General features: G+C 43.6%; 1 protein-coding gene across 3 annotated transcripts in view; it reads right to left on the reverse strand.

Annotated features, from left to right (window-relative positions):
- The window catches only part of ACTR3B (actin related protein 3B), a 75,593-nt gene extending 57,464 nt beyond the window's left edge, over positions 1–18,129 (reverse strand). For all 3 annotated transcript variants that reach the window (XM_032840138.1, XM_032840137.1, XM_032840136.1), the window contains exon 1: positions 18,014–18,129. Coding sequence is in view for 2 of the 3 variants with exons in the window: in XM_032840137.1 (XP_032696028.1) it covers positions 18,014–18,057 (44 nt within the window). In the remaining variant the exon portion in view is untranslated. The remainder of the gene's footprint in view (positions 1–18,013) is intronic.
- Between the last annotated feature and the right edge of the window lie 388 nt (positions 18,130–18,517).

Here is an 18,517-nt window from a genome sequence, read left to right on the forward strand (position 1 = left end):
CCTTAAATTTAAAAAAAAAAAAAAAAGTGGTGGGGGGACCACCACTGAGAACCATCTGCTGGAAATAAAAAATTGAAAACCAAAAAGACTCATCAGCTCTTCCTTTCTTATTAGGCCTACGGTAACGAACAGTAAAGTCTGGACAAGTGAGCCAACGTTCTGCAGTAATGCTCGTAATGAAGAAAAACACTCCCCAACACTGTTGAAAGTAACTTTATTAATTCATTCCTTTTTATAAATTATTTTAAGACGCTCGATACCAAAATTTTTTGATGTAGTAGTACATTCCAAATTCTAATAAATTAATTTTATGATTTTTCAATGTATTTTACCATATGCTAATTTTACTATTTCTGAACACACAGTGAATGAATAAGCTTTGGTGAGCCAAAAACGGCAATCGAGCTCCATTTAAATCACGCCTTACTGCTCAGTCTCCAGGGATCTGACGTCTTGGTGCCACAAAGACCGGGGCGAGGCTGGGCTGTGAAAGCCACCAGGCCCCACAAGAAGTTTCCAAGACCCACCTGAGGGCCCCCCAAGTTCCACAAATAACCAGACACACGAACAAAGTGGACCCCACGCCAGGGCTCACCAGACCCAGAGGAAGGTTTCAAAGCCAGCCCAGAGCCGGGGACTTTCCAGAAGGCAGACAACATATCCTGAACGTCTAAAAATTCCCAATTCAACCACCATTCTGGAAGTATATTCCAGACAATCAATACAAATGAACTGAATTTCTGACCCAAGGCTCAAGAAGCCTAGGAAGCAGGTCAGAAATCACTAAAATCCTCAAATTTAAGACTGTGTTATTTAAAAGGCCACATCACCCAACCCCCCACCCCCAAAAAATACGCATCTCGAGCTTCAAGAATCTCTGCCTGTCCTCACTGATGGATTTCAAGCCACGGGATGACAGAACATAGTCCTTCTTCATGACTGCAGCCCCGCCCCGGCACCGTGCCTGGGGCAAGCACTCCAGCAAGATGTGCCCAGTGAGTTCTTAGCGGTGTAAGGAAAGGTCGTTGCTGTCCACCTGCTGGGCAAAGGAGCAGTGTTGGAAAGGGGGATGCTGAAAGTCAGAAATGCAAGGTGATGGGGCACAAAAAGCCAGACCCACCATCTAGCATAATCTTTCATTTATAGGTGAGAAAGCACTTGCCTCTGTGATGAGATTATTTTCAAAAAAAGAAAAGAAAGACCTGAAACAAATACAGTAAAATATTAACACTTATTAAGATTGGGTGCTAAGTATCATTTCTATCTACTATTCTGTGTTATTTCTGAAAGTGAAGCATGTGTTGTGCTGGTTATGACCACGCACTCTGGCATGAGACTGCTCGGGTTCAAGTCCCAGCTCTGTTATTCGCCAAATGTGTGGCTTTGGGCAAGTTACCATACCTATCTGTACCTCAGTTTCTCCATCTGTAAAATGGGGATAATAATACAATCTATTTCCTAGGGTGCGTTTTATATATAAATAGGGAAACAGAGAAAGCACTAGAACATGCTATTTATAGGTTTTATTTTTTCACTATTGTTATTTTTCTGTACATTTGAAATATTTCCCTAATTTAAAATATCAAAAATCTCAGAAAACACACATATAGTATGGTCTGTGGCTGTGTTCAGTCTTTCTGCTGTACGTGACTCTATATGCCAGAGACAAACACCTTGCACGGTGGGAGAAATAAAATGCAAATGGTAAACCCTACAGATCAGCTCTCCTTCCGCAACTGTGTCCTATACCCTGCGATCATGAACTACAGCCCAGAGCAGCAAAATGTGACTGCAGAAATGGGCTGGGGCATGCTTAGATCCACAGCTCCAAAATTCAACTGAATACTGATGATGCCACCACCACGGGCCACTCGCCAGCAGCTGCTGGAATGCTGGGATCCCGCAAGCACAGCACTCTCTTGGACAGACAGCCTTCAAGGGTGGCCTTCTGTCATCTAGTCACACAGGTAACGGAGCATCAATAACATTAAGCAAACAACAATTTTCATCACTGAGGCAAACTAATATTAAGACATATGAATGTTTTGGGGCACCTGGGTGGCTCAGTGGGTTAAACCTCTGTCTTCAGCTCAGGCCATGATCCCAGGGTCCTGGGATCGGGTCCCGCATCCGGCTCTCTGCTTGGCAGGGAGCCTGCTTCCCTTTCTCTCCCTGCCTGCCTCTCTGCCTGCTTGTGATCTCTGTCAATTAAATAAATAAATTTTTTTTTTAAAAAGACTTATGAATGTTTTTATGTATAAACAAATTACAATGAGCTCCCCTACCCAAACTGAAACAATTAAAAACAGTAGCAAAGGGGCGCCTGGGGTCTCAGTGGGTTAAGCCTCTGCCTTCAGCTCAGGTCATGATCCCAGGATCCTGGGATCGAGCCCCACATCGGGCTCTCTGCTCAGCAGGGAGCCTGCTTCTCCCTCTCTCTCTGCCTGCCTCTCTGCCTACTTGTGATCTCTGTCTGTCAAATAAATAAATAAAATCTTAAAAAAAAAAAAAAACAGTAGCAAAAGTACAAATTACTCAGATTACTTAAGGTAACTTATTATCTTTAGATTTTTCTGCTACTCCTTACAGAGCATTTCATTTCATTTGATGAAATGAAAACTTGAGGTTTCATTCTTTGAATAATCACAATGTAATGAACATTTAACAAGATTTATTTTAATAAAATCTTCATCAACCGAGGCTCATACCAAACTTCAATGAGAACATATTAAATGTAACACTGTAAATGTGGCCTAACAAGCACTCACCCTATAAGCCTCTCCCAGGACGACAATCCGGTGCTAGCCTGGCAGCCCCCTTAGAGGCAATTTTACAACTATATAAGGAGCAGAACCAAAAAAAAAATCAACACATAAAACACAACTATTAAATAAGGACTGTGTTCAAGACACCATTTATGAAAACAAAGAAGCATTTTTTTTCTCTCCCAGTCAGTTTCCCAGCTAGCAGCATAGAGCAAGCGTACCACGAGGGTTCTAAGACAGGAGGGAGAAAAGCACGGCCCCGGTCCTCAAAATACTGCTCCACATGTTTACCTATTAGAAACGGGATTTCAAACTGATTTTTTTAATTGCAACATGGCCTACTTTCTCTGACAGGCAGGTTTAAGATCACCTGGGTAGGCTTCCAGAAAATCTGCACCAAACCTTCTGAACAGATCACCATGGAAACATCTAAAATACATACTCTCAGTACCCGTCCCAGAACCACTGGCGGGAATCCCCAGATTCCTGTATCTTTAGCATTTCCCGTCCCAACCCCATGGTTCTGACAGTATGCTTAGAAATCACGAGATAACATGAATCACAAATGACTAAATGAAACGAATAACACTGGGAAGGAGACAAAATGTATTTCTAAATGAGAATTGCAGACCCGGACTTCCTAAGGAAACCAAGTAGAAAAGTAAAGGAAATGAGGAATTCAGTGAGATGGCCAGTTACTAAATACACAGACAAAAACCTGACGAGAAGTGAGAATCCACACTGGGTGAAAAGATCCCGATCACAATGGCACACGGGGTCACACTGGGGGATCACACGGGATCAACACGGGGTCACACTGCCGTCAAGACTACGCTACACTGACACACTGAGCGATGCAGAGATCGGGAGGGGCGTGTGCGAGGAACTCTCCATACACAAGCCGGCAAATAAACTGAGCCAGGCCTTACTCTTACACTGGAAGAGTACTGTTTTTTTAAGAAATATCAAATGGCATTAAATTCACCTATTGATTCCAAGACCATTCAGCCTCTGGGCCAGTACTGAAGAAGGTGGTGGGGAGTTACACATGGGCAGCAGTGAAAGGCCGGGGAGTCATTATACACGGAAGTTTCACATTCTCTATCAGAATTTTAAATGCTTATCCCCTATTGTCCACACAGCACATTTCTGGGAATCTACCCCACAGAAGCACTTTAAGACGTAGGCAAAGAAAAGAACAAAAAATGTTCACTGCAGCATTATAATAGCAAAACAACAACAAGAAACTGGAAACACCCAAATGCATCAACACAGGACATACTAAATAAATCATAATAATTCCATAAAATGCTCTACAGCCATCAAAAATGGAGATTTACGTTACTGCCATACACAGATAGGCAATATGCACTCTTTGAAACAGCACATGTTTGTGATGTGAGGGAGTTTAATGGGACTTGCAACACTGGGTCCAAAACACAGCACTATGACTTGGGCAAGTAAATTAATCCCTTTGTACGTCAGCTTCTTCATCTGTAAAAGGTAAATAACAATAAACCCTACATAATGTTAAATAGTATGATTTCCAGGAAATATTAAATATTACCATTTCCAGGAAATATTTCCTAATTCAAAAAGTAAAAGGATCCATTATTTGATCATTTTGAGGGGCTCCTGGGCAGCCCAGTTGGTTGAGTACCCTACTCTTGATTTCAACTCAGATCATGATTTCAGGATTGTGAGATCGATTCCCTGCGGCAGCCCACACTCCAGGCAGAGTCGCTCAAATTTCTCTCCCTCTGTCCCTCCTGCACACACACGCATATCTCTAATAAATAATTTTTTTAAATCTTATTTTAGGCATTCGATCTATCTTTATTTTTCTTTATAATACCCTCAGAAAATTTTCTACTAGAGCTTTAGTACCTTACCAATTTGTGCAAATCCTTACGTACCAAGGATATGAATCCTTGCTCCTATATACATCACCAATTTTTCCCAGTTATACATTTCCTGGCATACAACCGTTGACAGTTAAGATGATCATATCTACCAATTATCTTCCTAAATAACTTCCTGTCTCATTTCAACTTTGAAAGTCCCTCGCTGTATTAAAATTTCGTATTATTTCTCTTCCAGGTCTATGTATATCTTTTCATCCAAGTGGGAAGAGCTATGTCAATCAAATTTCCCCAGGTGTGTACATAAGGAATCAAGACCAATTCTGATGTTAAAAGCCCTTGACTTTTTGTTTGTTTGAATGCTCTCTTCCAAAAGGATAGCCAGCGTAGTAAAGGTAGGCATCATTCTCAAGAAAACGTAAACTACGCCACATTCTCAAATTCAAGGCTACTTCCCTGCGTCCCCTGGCTTGAGACTCCTTCTCACACAGCAACAGAATGAGAAGCTGTATAAGGCAATACCCATAGTTACTACTTGGCCTCGTACACAAGTCTGTCCTCATTGTCCAGACTTCAAAACACCATAAAAAGGTATCCATGAAGAAGTCTCACTCCCCATCCTGCCCCGTGCACCCCACTTCTGCCTTCCACCGCTTCCTATTCTTACGTGTCCTTCCAAAGTCTCCTCCTGTAAATACAATATATCCTCATTTGCCCCAAACATTTTAAACAGCCCTGGTGCAAAGATTCTTTCACTCTTCTGGTAAAAGCCACTATTTTTCCACAGCAGTAACACACAGACTTTTCAATTCTGCCGTCAAGAGAATTAATCTGACTACTGTCAACTCAACATATTTATATATAGTTAAAATTCCTCCTACAACCATGTGTCTAGAGCAGAAGGTGACAACTTAAGCTCAATTAATCTATGTTTAAAAGTGGAAATGTCACATCCTAGAACAGTGTTTTTCAAACTGTACCCTGTAGGGAGGTTCTTTCCACTGAGACCCCTTATAAGGTCCAGTCTTATACCCCAAACTTCAGCCAAAACAGCTCTACTCCTTCCTGAGGTTTTCAGTTTAAAAAAAAAAAAAAAAAAGTGACTGCAACAGCCTTAGACTATCGTTCTGATAAAACTAAAACTATCCCCAGATCTCCATTACCGTTTCTAAATAATACACACCCTCTCTGCACTGTATACTGTAAACTAATAACACGATCGAGTGCTTCAAACATTCCTTGGGCTACTGAATAGAAAAGGGTAGTCTCTGTTTCCAGGACAAAGAGTTTAATATATAACTTCAAATTTACTCGTTATTTTCTCTAAATCCAATACCTTTTTTTTTCTTTGTCTATGTGATCTGTGAATTTGCCATTACTGAATATACTTCTCCATTTGTCCTTCTATAAGCAGCATTTTTTGATCTGTGTTTGGTAAATATAAGACCATGAGGTATGGTCTTTTTGTGGATTTTGATCACTATAAAGTGAACTCTAACTTCCAGGTTAAAATGGTGGACTAAATATATAACGTAATTATTTTACTCTGTCCCAAAGTCCCACTAAAATCAAAGCAAAATGGTTTTTTTAAATCCGTGTTAAACCACAACCGTAGGAAGAAAAGAAGAGGCGCCAGTAACAAAGGTTTGGTTTGGAGGAGCTGAGGATTGGGGTAACCGGCTTTGGGAGAAGAAAACAGGCAGAGGCCAAAGCTAAGAACCAGCCCAGCACACACGCCTGCGTCCTTAAAGGCTCCAGAAATAGATAGCTGCAGAGGAGCCTGTGGAAGTAAGACCAAAGGGCCCAAACCAGGCGGCCCGGGTGAGATTCCCCGCCCACACGCTGGGGGCCACAGCTCCTCCCTGACCCCAGCATTCTCCAGAAGCTGACTCTTTGGAGGTGGTAAAGAGAAAGGTCTCTGGCTCCGGAGTCACTGGGCGCCAGTGAAGTCAGAACCATCCCGACACCAAAGGCCTTCCGGCCTGCATCCACAATAAACACGGATGCTGAGACACCCTCTCCCACATCCTCCTCTCTCTTCCTGTCCTCTCGTAGAACACCAGCACCCAAGCCCGGCCCACCAAACAGAGGATCCCAAGTAGAATCTCTGGAGAAATGAGCAGTTCAAAAGAAAAGATGATAGACCCTAAATCCCAGGAGACTCCCCAAAAAACAACCTGCCTATATCACCCTTTGAGAAGCTCAAAATCAATAAGCAAATCTACACACTGAGAGTCCAATGCACATTTTATTTTTTTGACTTCTCATCATGAGCAGGCAGCCAGGAATTACCAACATCTGAAGAAAGCCTCTATCACCAAATAGGGATGAGAGCATGCAAATCAAAAACCAACTCAGAAGAAACAAAACCTACTTGAGGAGAAACCTGCACAACCACCAAGAAAACCATGATCCTCAATACCCTATGAGAAGACACCACATCCAAGAAACAAATGAGAGGCTATTAGTAAAAGAACATTTAGAAAACACAAAGAATTTTGGAAATTGAAAATAAGAGCAGAATGGAAAACACTGAAGAGAAGGGTAAGAAGACAAGGCAAGGCGTATCCTAGAAGCAAGGAACCAGGACTGGATGATGGAAAACGAGAAAGACAAGAAAATCAGAGAGTCAGCCCAAGAATTCTACACAGAAACCACAGGAGTTTCAGACAGGGCATGCACGTGAGCACAGGACAGACAGAAAGACGCACACACCGTAGAGGAAGAAATAATCTAAAAGTATTACCCAGAACTCAAAGATGCTCATTTCCAGACTGCAGGAACTCACAGAATGCCCAGCACAGAGGAAAACAAACCCACTTCAAGGCACATCATTGTGAAATTTCAGAAACCAGTGACCAAGTGAAAATCCTAAAATCTCCCAAAAAGGAGAATGGGGGAGTCAAAGTCATAAAGTCTTCAGACTTCTCAGCAGCAAAACCAGAAGCAAGAAAACAAAGAATCGGTGTCTTAAAAATTCTGAAGGTAAATTATTTCCAACACCGAATACTACACACTAACAATCAACCAAGTGAGGGATTAGAGAAAAAACATTTCAGAAAAGCAAGACATTTTAAAAATTCACCTCCCACACGTCATTTCTGAGAAAGCTACTGGAGGATGCCCTCCACCAAAACAAAGGAGAAAACCAAAAAAGAAGACACAGAACAGACACACAGGAGAGAGGTTCATGAACCCCTAGACTGATGGCAGGAGACACCAGGATGACAAACGTGCACAAGTCAGATAGGCGGAAATGAGACTCAGGACCCAGGCACAGCAAAGGCACTCACCACAAACCCTGCACTGCTAGGTCACCATCCCTGCCCCCGCAAAGCTGAGAGGACTACGAGCAGGGAGGAAAGCAGATAGCAGGAAGGAATGGACTCAGAAAACACACTCAATCCAGGAGAAAGGCAAAGGAAAGGCCTAGAAGGTTATAAGGAAAGTCCCAGGCTATGTGGCAGGCCTGGGAGGCAACCACCCCAGAGAGGAGGACAGAGGTTTGCAAAGGGGAGGTCTCCAAAAACAAACAGACTCTGGTAGGATCTGTAATGTGATTAGCCTTGTGGAAAACTGTACTGAGAAGCTGGCTACTTAAAAATATGGAAAATAATTAGCAGTGGATACAAAGAAAACAAAAAAGGCAATCATCAACTTCCATAAAAACAAAATGTAAGAGACAAAAATACTTGTAGTATACTTTCATAAATGAGGACATATACTTGCATAGGCATAACAGTATAAATGCTGATCACAAATTAAGTGGAAAATGTAACAATATCTCTCTATTGAGAGAACAGGGAAGGAGAAACAGGACAAAGGCAGAATCTAACAACAGTAAATTAACAGATAATGTGAAAAATTGGTAATCAAAAAATAGATCCATGTGCCTATTACTTAGAAACATGGACATCCATAAATGCTGGAAGACACAGATTAAAAGCTGAAAGTAGCTGTTTCTGGGCAAAGACAGAGAACAGGAGGCAGGACAGCACCCCTCATGTTTGCACATTGGCCTCTGAGCTCTATTTGACTCTTTTAATTAGTGTCCATATTATTCTCATAAAATCAAAATTTTTATCAAAACTTTTAACATCACGTTTAAATCATATTCTTGCGTTCTATTGGTCTGCCTTTGTTCGGTATGTTTTTGACCATGGTTTACTTTCTGACAAAGCAGATCTCAGGCTTTCAGGAGACTAGAAACAGGACGCCAGCACCATGGGACAGCAACAGCTGGGAGAGGCGCTCCGTGAGGCAGCAGTGCCTTTCACAAAGCAGCGGGAAATAATGACAAAAGACTCAACACCACACGCTCAGTCCAACACGGAGTAAGTGGAGGAAAAAAACAGGAAGACCAAAATACCGTCATGAGTAACGCAGCTCGTGTCGAACTCTGAACCCACTGACAGAGAACCGATCTTCACATACAGGCAGGACCTGCGCAAAACGGACCACGTCTAAGACGCCATGAAGCCCAAAGAAGAGAAATAAAGCTAACAGCCTCTCTGAGCAATACTGCAACAACACTAGAAATTAAAAACAAAAATAAACAGACCCTTACACCTGAAAATTTTAAAACATGCTAGTATAGAAATACTAGTTATGGGGGAAACTCAAAAGAAAAATACAGAAATTTCTTTAAAATTATAATGAAAAAAATGTATCTAAATCTAAGGGATACATACAGCTTAGAATATAACAACCAAAATTCTGTAGTATTCATTCCCTTCAATTAAAGGAAAAAATAAAAATTAATTTAACATCTAACTCAAAAACAAAAAGACAAGAACAAAGGAAAGCCAGAAAAAAAAAAATAAAGATAAAAGCAACATAAATGAGTCAAAAAAAAACAGAAAAATAACAAAACTAGTAAGTAAACCCCAAAGCTCACTCTTTGAAAAAAGATGCACAAGTCACTAGGTAAACCAAGAAGAAGGATGAAAACAAAACACAATAAATTTGAGTGACAAAAGGGGAAAAAACCATAAATGCAGAGGACATTTTTTTTAAAGCATAAGGCTACTATACACATACATTTGAAAAATCTAGATGAAATGAAAAATTTTTAGACAAATACAGCACAAAAAAACTTGATTCCACTAGAGATGGAACGTTCAACAGGCTTATAAGAAACAGGGTGAGACGCAGTCTCCCCACACACAAGTATTAAGTCCAGACAGTTTCATGGGGTAATTCTACCAAGACCTTAACACTCAGGTAATCCCACTACAACAGACCATTCCAGAGCACAGAAAGAGAAGGGCCACTTCTCAATTTCTTTGTGAAGAGAGTGTTAGACTCTCTTCAAACTATAAGTCGCTCACACTTACACTGACCACATTGGGCTCCCTGCTCAGCACAGAGCCTGCTTCTCCCTCTCCCTCTGCCTGCTGCTCTGCCTACTTGTGCTATCAAATAAATACATAAAATCTTTTTTTTTTAAGATTTTATGTATTTATTTGACAGACAAAGATCACAAGTAGAAAGAGAGGCAGGCAGAGAGAGAGGAGGAAGCAGGCTCCCTGCCAAGCACAGAGACCGATGCAGGGCTCGATCCCAGACCTTGAGATCATGACCCAAGCCGAAGGCAGAGGCTTAACCCACTGAGCCACCCAGGCGCCCCCATAAAATCTTTATTTAAAAATTCAACTTTGTTAACATACAGTGTATCCTTAGTTTCAGAGGTAGAATTCAGTGATTCATCGGTAGCATGTAACACCCAGTGCTCGTTCCATCACGTGCCCTCCTTCATGCTATCACCCAGTTACCCCATCCCCCCCCACCTCCCCTCCAGCAGCCCTCAGTTTGTTTCCTAGAGTTAGGAGTCTCTCACGGTTTGTCTGCCTCTCTGAGTTAATTTTATTTTTCCTTCCCTTCGCCTATGCTCATCTGTTTTGTTTCTAAAATTCCACATGAGTGAAATCATATGGTTGTCTTTCTCTGACTTATTTCACTTAGCATAATACCCTCTAATTCTATCCACATAGTTACAAGTGGCAAGAGTTCATTCTTTTTTGATGGCTGAGTAATATCCCATTGTAGATATACATCACATCTCCTTTTTCCTTTCATCTGTTGATGGACATCTCGGCTCTCTTCATAGTTTGGCTATTGTGGACACTGCTGCTATAAACATTGGGGTGCACGTGCCCCTTCGGATCACTATTTTTGTATCCTTTGTATTAAATATCTAGTAGTGCAATTGCTGGGTCGTAGGGTAGCTCTATTTTTAACTTTTTGAGGAACCTCCATGCTGTTTTCCAGAATGGCTGCAGCAGCTTGCATTCCCACCAACAGTGTAGGAGGTTCCCCTTTCTCCACATCCTCGCCAACACCTGTTATTTTCTGACTCGTTAATTTTTAGCCGTTCTGACTGGTGTGAGGTGGTACCTCATTGTGGGTTTGGTCTGTATTTCCCTGATGCTGAGTGATGTGGAGCATTTTTTCATGTCTGTAAGCCCGTAAGTTTGTCGTCTTTGGAGAAATGTCTGTTCATGTCCTCTAACCATTTCCTGACTGGATTTTCGTTTTTTGGGTGTTGAATTTGGTAAGTTCTTTGTAGACTTTTATCCAATCTGTTATTTGTGAGTATCTTCTCCCATTCCATAGGTCAACATCTTATTTTAGAAACACCATAAGCTGCCCCCACTAAAGTAAGAACAAAAGAATAATGCCCACTAACTCCATTCCTATTTAACATTATTTTGGAAGTAATGGTCATTGCAGTGTGTCAAAAAAAAAAAAAAAAAGGCAAATAGAGTCCCTACCAATAGAAAAGAAGGGGTAAACCCTGTCTAGTTGCCAAGTTTTGTATCTGGAAAACCCTAAAGATCAAGGGAAAAAATTTATACAACCTAAGAGTAAAAAAATTTATACAACCTAAATAAATACAACCTATTTTGCAAAGTAGCAGTTTACAATATTGGCACAAAAAAACTAGAGCCTTGGGGCGCCTGGGTGGCTCAGTGGGTTAAGCCTCTGCCTTTGGGTCAGGTCAGGATCCCAGGGTCCTGGGATCGAGCCCCACATCAGGCTCTCTGCTCGGTGGGGAGCCTGCTTCCCTTCCTCTCTCTCTGCCTGCCTCTCTGACTACTTGTGATCTCTGTCTGTCAAACAAATAAAAATAAATCTTAAAAAAAAAAAAAAACTAAGAGCCTTAATGTATTGAAGATAAACAGAAAACATAAAGAAAAAGAAGACACCATTTATGAGAGCAAAACAGAAATCACATACTGAGGTGTAAACTTAACAAGAAATCTACCTGGGGGAAACACAGTGTTCCTAAAAGACACAAAACAGACTTGATCTAATGGAAAGAGATGCCCTGTTCTTCCATGGGGGAACTTACCATCACAAAGATGATGGTCCTCATTAAATTAACTTACAAATTTATTAGAATCCAAATCAAAATGCCATCAGGCATTCTCCCTGTGTAACTAGAGAAGCTGACTGCAAGTTCATTTGGAGGAACAAGAAGCAAAAACTTAGCAGAAAGCCCTAAAAACAGAAAGGGATGTGTAGGAGAGGCCAGCCGCACCAGGTATGAAATCATTCTAGAGCCACAGTAATTAAAACTCTGTGGTGGCGGTGGCTTATGCGTAAATAGATTAAGGCAACTCGAAACAAGGTCTAGAAATAAACACAACTGCACAGACAAATTTAGTACATGATAAAGACAGAAACTCCAAGCACAGGGTTTTGTTTCTTGGGTGTTTTTTTTTTTTTTTCCATAAATGATGCTGCAACAAATGGGATAGCCAGAAGGAAAAAAGACAGTAGTAGTTCCAACTGGGTCCTTTCCTCATACCATATCCCAGGATACATTCCAAATGGATTAAAGATTTAAATTGGAGGGGGGTAGGAGGGAAGGAATGAAACCATTAGAAAAAACCACCATATAACCTGGAAATGGGGTGGTGAGGGGACTTTCTTAACTCTAACTCAAAATCTAGAAACAATAAGGAAAAAAATAAATAAATTTGATTACTTTAAAAAACCTTTGAGGGCACCTGGGTGGCTCAGTCATTAAGCATCTGCCGTTGACTCAGGTCAGGAACCCCGGGGTCCTGGCATCGAGTCCTACATCGGGCTCCCTGCTCAGTGGGAAGCCTGCTTCTCCCTCTCCCATTCCCCCTGCTTGTGTTCCCTCTCTCACTGTGTCTCTGTCAATTAAATTAAAAAGAAAAAAATTAGCAAAATATCTCAGTTCTTTAACAGGAAACATGTATTTGTGACTTCCACCCTAAAGAGCTAACACCCCAAAGTGCAGAAAAGAGTTCACCGGCCCAAGACTGCTGTCTAGAAACCCTGCTTGTAGGCTTGGCCACTCAGCAGGCATCTGGGAACTCTGGGCTCAGGAGGCTTCTCGCCATTCCCTCAATGGCATTCACTGTACCTCAACCACGCTAATAGTAGTTTATGCTGAACACCTACCTATCTGCCTTCCCTCTGGGCCTCTGTCATTTGGTATGTGTAAGGCAGGAGTGTCGTGGCCAGCCCCGACAACACTGGCCACCGAGTCTTTACTGAGCTTCCTTGGTGTGCTGTCAGAACTGGAGGCTGCTGGAGCACGTCTGTGTAGCTCCGGGGAGAGAGGACTCCGGAAGCTTGCTCCTGGTTTCCTCCTGACTCTGCTTCATGTGCCTTTTCCCTTGGCTGATTCTGCTCTGTACTCTTTCACTACAGTCCTGGAATTGCTCCTAGAAGATCGCTGAAGCCAGGAGCAGTCTGTGGGACCTCCAACACACCCTAATATTTCCAAAATCAAAGAAACACAAGACCAAAACGCACAAAAAAATGGGCTAGACAAACGACGAGACACAATACAGAAATGTAAATGTCTCTTAACCAAATGAAAAGATGCCCTTATTCCCACATAAGAAATGTAAATTAAAACTATATTATCATTTCTTACCCTCTAGATTGGTAAAAATAAAAAAAAAATTGACAATATATTCTGTTAGTGAGTCTGTAAGAAGACACAGGCAGTTTCATACATTGCTGGTGAGGATACACACTTCTGAGTGGGATTTCACACCGACTAGCAAAATTACATATGCAGTTACTCTCTGACCCAGAAATCCCACTTCTAGAAATCTATCCCAGAGATACCCCGCAAAAAATACAGAAAGATGCATGCACAGGAAAGACGATCATCTATTGGTAATAGCAACAGGCTCAAAAAAAAAAAAAAAAAAAAGATAGGGACATGTCTAAAGAACTCCAGAAAACAGTTTGAATGGCTTTTATTGGTCAAATCTCAAACAATTTAAGCATCAAAACAAATAATGCCAACAACAGATAATAACCCATTGAATATCGTAAGAATGACCTTTTGAATAAAATAACCCACACAAATGATAAGTCGATGAGAAGTATGGGAAAGTGTGCCCTTATAGTAAAACATTCACTAATAAATGTAGACATAACACTGAGTATTAGTAATCACAATCAGATCATCATCACTACAATTATCAATGAGGCAAAAATCACCAACGGATACGAAGACTAATGGGTGAAAGTTTAAGGAAGAACACGTATTTACATAATCTCAAAATCTCTCTCTGTAAATGACACTAATTACACAGGGAAAAACTAACGATGCAATGGGGGAATCTAGGGGACATCTGCCTATCCAAATAACCCAGTGAACTTAAGGAGGCATATCACTAGTTTAAGCCATCCGACTAGAGGGATCTCATGTACAGTGCAGTGACTGTAGTCAGTAACACTGTATTATAAACCTGAAAGTTGCTAAGAGACTAGAACTTAAACATTCTCACCATGGAAAAGAAATGGCAACTATGTGATGTGAAGGAGGTGTGAGCTAAAGCTATGGAGGTAATCATTTTGCAATACATAAATAGATCAGATCAGAATGCCGTACACATTAAATTCATACAATGTCACATGTTGGTTAGATCTCAGGAATGCTGGGGCTGGGGAGATTCTGGTGGGATGCACTGAAAAGGACTGGTTTTGTTTCTGCAGTATTCTTGACAAAAATGCATACCTCGAATCTGTCATGGGGAAACACCAGACAAGGTGACACCGAGGGACAATATACATAGCAATTGGCTCCCAAAAATCTCAATGTCCTGAAAACCAGAACAAGGCTAAGGACCTGGTCCCATTGGATGAGACTTGAAAGACAGGTGCAGTGCTGGACAAGGAGAGGAAGAAGACTCTTCTTCTTCCTTCCTGCCACGGGACGGCTCGTGGGAATCTGGACAGCACATCAGAGAGCACTACTGCAATCAAAGTCAGGCTTTTTTACTTTAGATCATTGGTCTCTGATTATACAGAAGTCCCTCTTCTTAGTATGCACTGAATTATTTTGGTATAAAAGGGCACAATATCTGCAACTCACTCTCAAACAGTGCAGAAAAATAGTATGCATAGGTTATACAGAGGATGATAAAGCAAATGTTAATAGTTGGTGAAAATGGATGAAAAATATACAGTAGAGGGAGGGGTGCCTGGTAGCTCGTCAGTTAAGCATCTGGCTCTCGATTTCAGCTGACATCATGATCTCAGGCTTGTGAGATCATTGCCACGTCGGGCTCCACGATGGGTGTGGAGTCTGCTTAAGATTCTTGCTCTGGAAAAAAAAAAAAAAAAAAAAAAGATTTTTGCTCTCCCCTCCCTCCACACCTGCTCCTCTCTCTCTCTCTCCCTCCCTCCCCCACAAAATTAAAAAAAAATATGGGGGGATAATGTTTTTTGGTACTCTTCTTGCAGTTTTTCAGTTGATCTGAAATTTTTTCGAAGTAAGTTTTAAAGCAAGAAAAGGGGCACCTGGCTGGCTCGGTCAGTGCAGCGTGCAACTCTTGATCTCGGGATTGTGGGTTCAAGCCCTGTACTGGGTATAGAGATTACTTTAAAATTAAAAAAAAAAAAAAAAAAAAACTTTTTTTAAAAAGTACCAAAAGTGGGGGCACACCTGGGTGGCTCAGTGGGTTAGGCCCCTGTCTTCAGCTCAGGTCATGATCTCAGGGTCCTGGGATCAAGCCTCGAATCCAGCTGTCTGCTCAGCAGGGAGCCTGCTTCCTTCTCTCTCTCTGCCTGCCTCTCTGCCCGCTTGTGATCTCTCTGTCAAATAAATAAATAAAATCTTTAAAAAAAAGGGGGGGGCAGGAGAAGTGAGGCTAGAATTTGTGGAATATTCTTCGAAAACAAGGCAGTGCCGTAATCCCTTTATATAAAATAAGCTTTATCTTTGGATGAAAGAGGTACCTGGGTCGGCATTACCCATACCCCCCATACACACTGGTGCTGAGCTGGTCTCAGGAATTATCAGAGGAGGATGCACGGCTACCAGGATGGATTTTATTTACCAAAAAAAGTAGTATTTGGTACACTGTCTACTAATCACTACTGTTCATTATGTGTAGTTCCACATGAATTTTTCTTTTAGAATTTAGTACTAGGAAAAAGCTTTTTCACCCGAGAAGGGTATTTCTCTTCCTTCTTGATGACAAGAATTGCAGTAACTGACAATGACTAATAATTTTGTCAGACAGGTAGACTAAGGTCAAATGTGGGGCCCAACCACAGTGACCACTGGTCTACAGTTTAGGATGACTACCTAGGTCTTTTTCCTTTGTCCTTATTTTTATGGGCATTTTACCCTTTTTTGGGTCCTATTTTGACGTAAAAGTCAAGAACAATTTCCACTCTCTGGGAAATATAAGAACTACTGATATATATGCTCAGGTAAATTTAAGCCCTCCGAGGCTGTTCCATCTGACCGTATTCCGGACCCTGGGAATCCAGGGTCAATCACAGTCGCTTCCAGGACAGAATATGTCCGTGTGAAACCTAGAGGGACAATTCCCTGCCACTGTCTACAACAGACTGCCAAAGCCTACAACAGACAAAAGACAACTGCATTGATCTGGGGTCATAAAACGATGATATACTGAAGTTACATCTCCAAGTTGCATTTACCACTTACCTCAAAAGGTCAGAACAGCACCACGCTTAGACATTTATAGCAAGAACGATGAGTAAGGCCCCAGCTTACTAATATTAAAGGTAGGACAAACTCCGGGGGCATTACTTTAATGCTATTACCAAGAAATGCTCTAGATTTCCATAGGTTTACAAGACCAAAAACACAAAAGCCAAAATTTCACATGCACAGGTGGAAAAACTACATTGACCTGCTGCCTTCACTCCTGACACAAGCAGACCTCAGGGGGCAAGGGATAAACACCCACACTGTGGGAGAAGGCAATGCATCAGGATCCAACAATGGGGGGCGGTTCATAGCAATGTTGACTTGGGCTTGTGTTCTGGGGAGCAAAGCAACTTCTAAAATAAAGGGCCGCGAAACTTCTGATACAATACTTATTTCAGAAAGAATCAGCACAAGCCAAGAGGCCGCTCTTTCCAGCCTGGAACCAAGGCCAGTGGCTTCAGCAGCAAAAGGAAAGCCCGATCCGTAGGAGATGGACTGTCACAAATTGAAGACTACACCCCCGCAAGGTTGCCAAGGAAACCAAACCCAGTGCATTTTTCTACAGAAAAGAATCAAGGCTAAGGTGAACGTGCCGTGGAAGATTTTCTGACAAAAACACGTAACATCCCGTGTCGGGAAATCTGGAAGAGACTCGATTCACTCCCCCAGGCGGCGGCACGCAGCCCCTCGTCGATGCGGCGAGCTGCGCGCCCGAACTTGCGGACCTCGGGCCGGGGACGCGCTGCCCCGCCCGACCAGGCTCGGGCCACGAAGTGCAGGAGACTCTCCGAGGTCCCTTACGCGCGTTGTAACAACATCGGAAGAAACACCCTCGACCAAAACGTAAAGAGGGGGAAAGGGAAAAAACAAACTCTGCCACACAGAGGCTTCCCCAAATCCAGACTTTGTTTTTCAAAATGGAGCCTTTTCCACGTTTGTTTTCCAGCGAGACGGCGAGGGACGCGCACCGGGGCGAGCGCCCGGCCCGCGCGAGCCACCGGTGCTCGGAGAGAGCGGAGCGGCCGCCCCGAGGGTGTGCGGCTGGCGGAGCGACGTGAACCCGTCCCCGGCCAGTGGTCCGGGATCCCAACAAGTGACATGCACCGGGGGGCACAGGTAGGGGCGCGGCCGCGCAGGTGCGAGGCAAGGAGCGTCAGCAGGGGTACAGCGGGAGACGAGGCGCGCGCGCGGCGGCCGCGATCAGCGCCCTTCAAGGTGAGCGGCCGCCGCTCGTGGCCCCGGGGTCGGGGCCGGGAGGCGGGGGCGGGGCGCACAGGTGGCAGCCGGGAGCCGGGCCGGGGCCCGCGGTGGCGCGTCGTGCGGCCGCCAGGTGAGCCGGGGCGGGCCGCGGAGCAGGTGCTCGGCGCCGGGGCAGGGGCGGGCCGCGCGGGAGCGGGGCGGGCGCCGGCGGCTCTTACCCGGTGCCGCAGTCCACCACGCAGGGAGGCAGGGAGCCCGCCATGCTCGGCGCGCGTGCCGCTTGGCCCACGCGGGCGGCCGGGGAGGCGCCGCCGCCGTCCGCTCGCCGCGCCGCCCGCTCGCGGGAGCCTCCGCAAGGCCGCCACCGGGGGCCCGGATGCTCGGCGGCCGCCCACGTGACGCTGAGCCGCCGGCCAATCAGGCCGCGGGCACGCCCCGCCCCGCCCAGCCGCCCGCCCGCCATCTTTACTACTGGCGGCGAGGCCGCCTCGCGTGGACGTCCAATGCGGCTGCTGGAGAGGTTGGGGGCTATTTTTAACTGACTTACCGTGAACGTGACCTCGTTTCCGGGGCCTGGCTCCTTCTCATGCTTTAAATCTTGTCTGGAATGTCACCTTCTCAGGAAGTTGTCCCGAATCATCCTAACTAGGTCCCCTCCCTGCACCTCACTCTATCCCAAGACCTATTGCTCTCCTCGACAGTGCCTGGAGCACATTTTTTTA

Source organism: Lontra canadensis, unplaced genomic scaffold (genome assembly GCF_010015895.1).
Source record: "Lontra canadensis isolate GAN:19392208 unplaced genomic scaffold, GSC_riverotter_1.0 scaffold111, whole genome shotgun sequence".
Lineage (NCBI taxonomy): Eukaryota > Metazoa > Chordata > Mammalia > Carnivora > Mustelidae > Lontra > Lontra canadensis.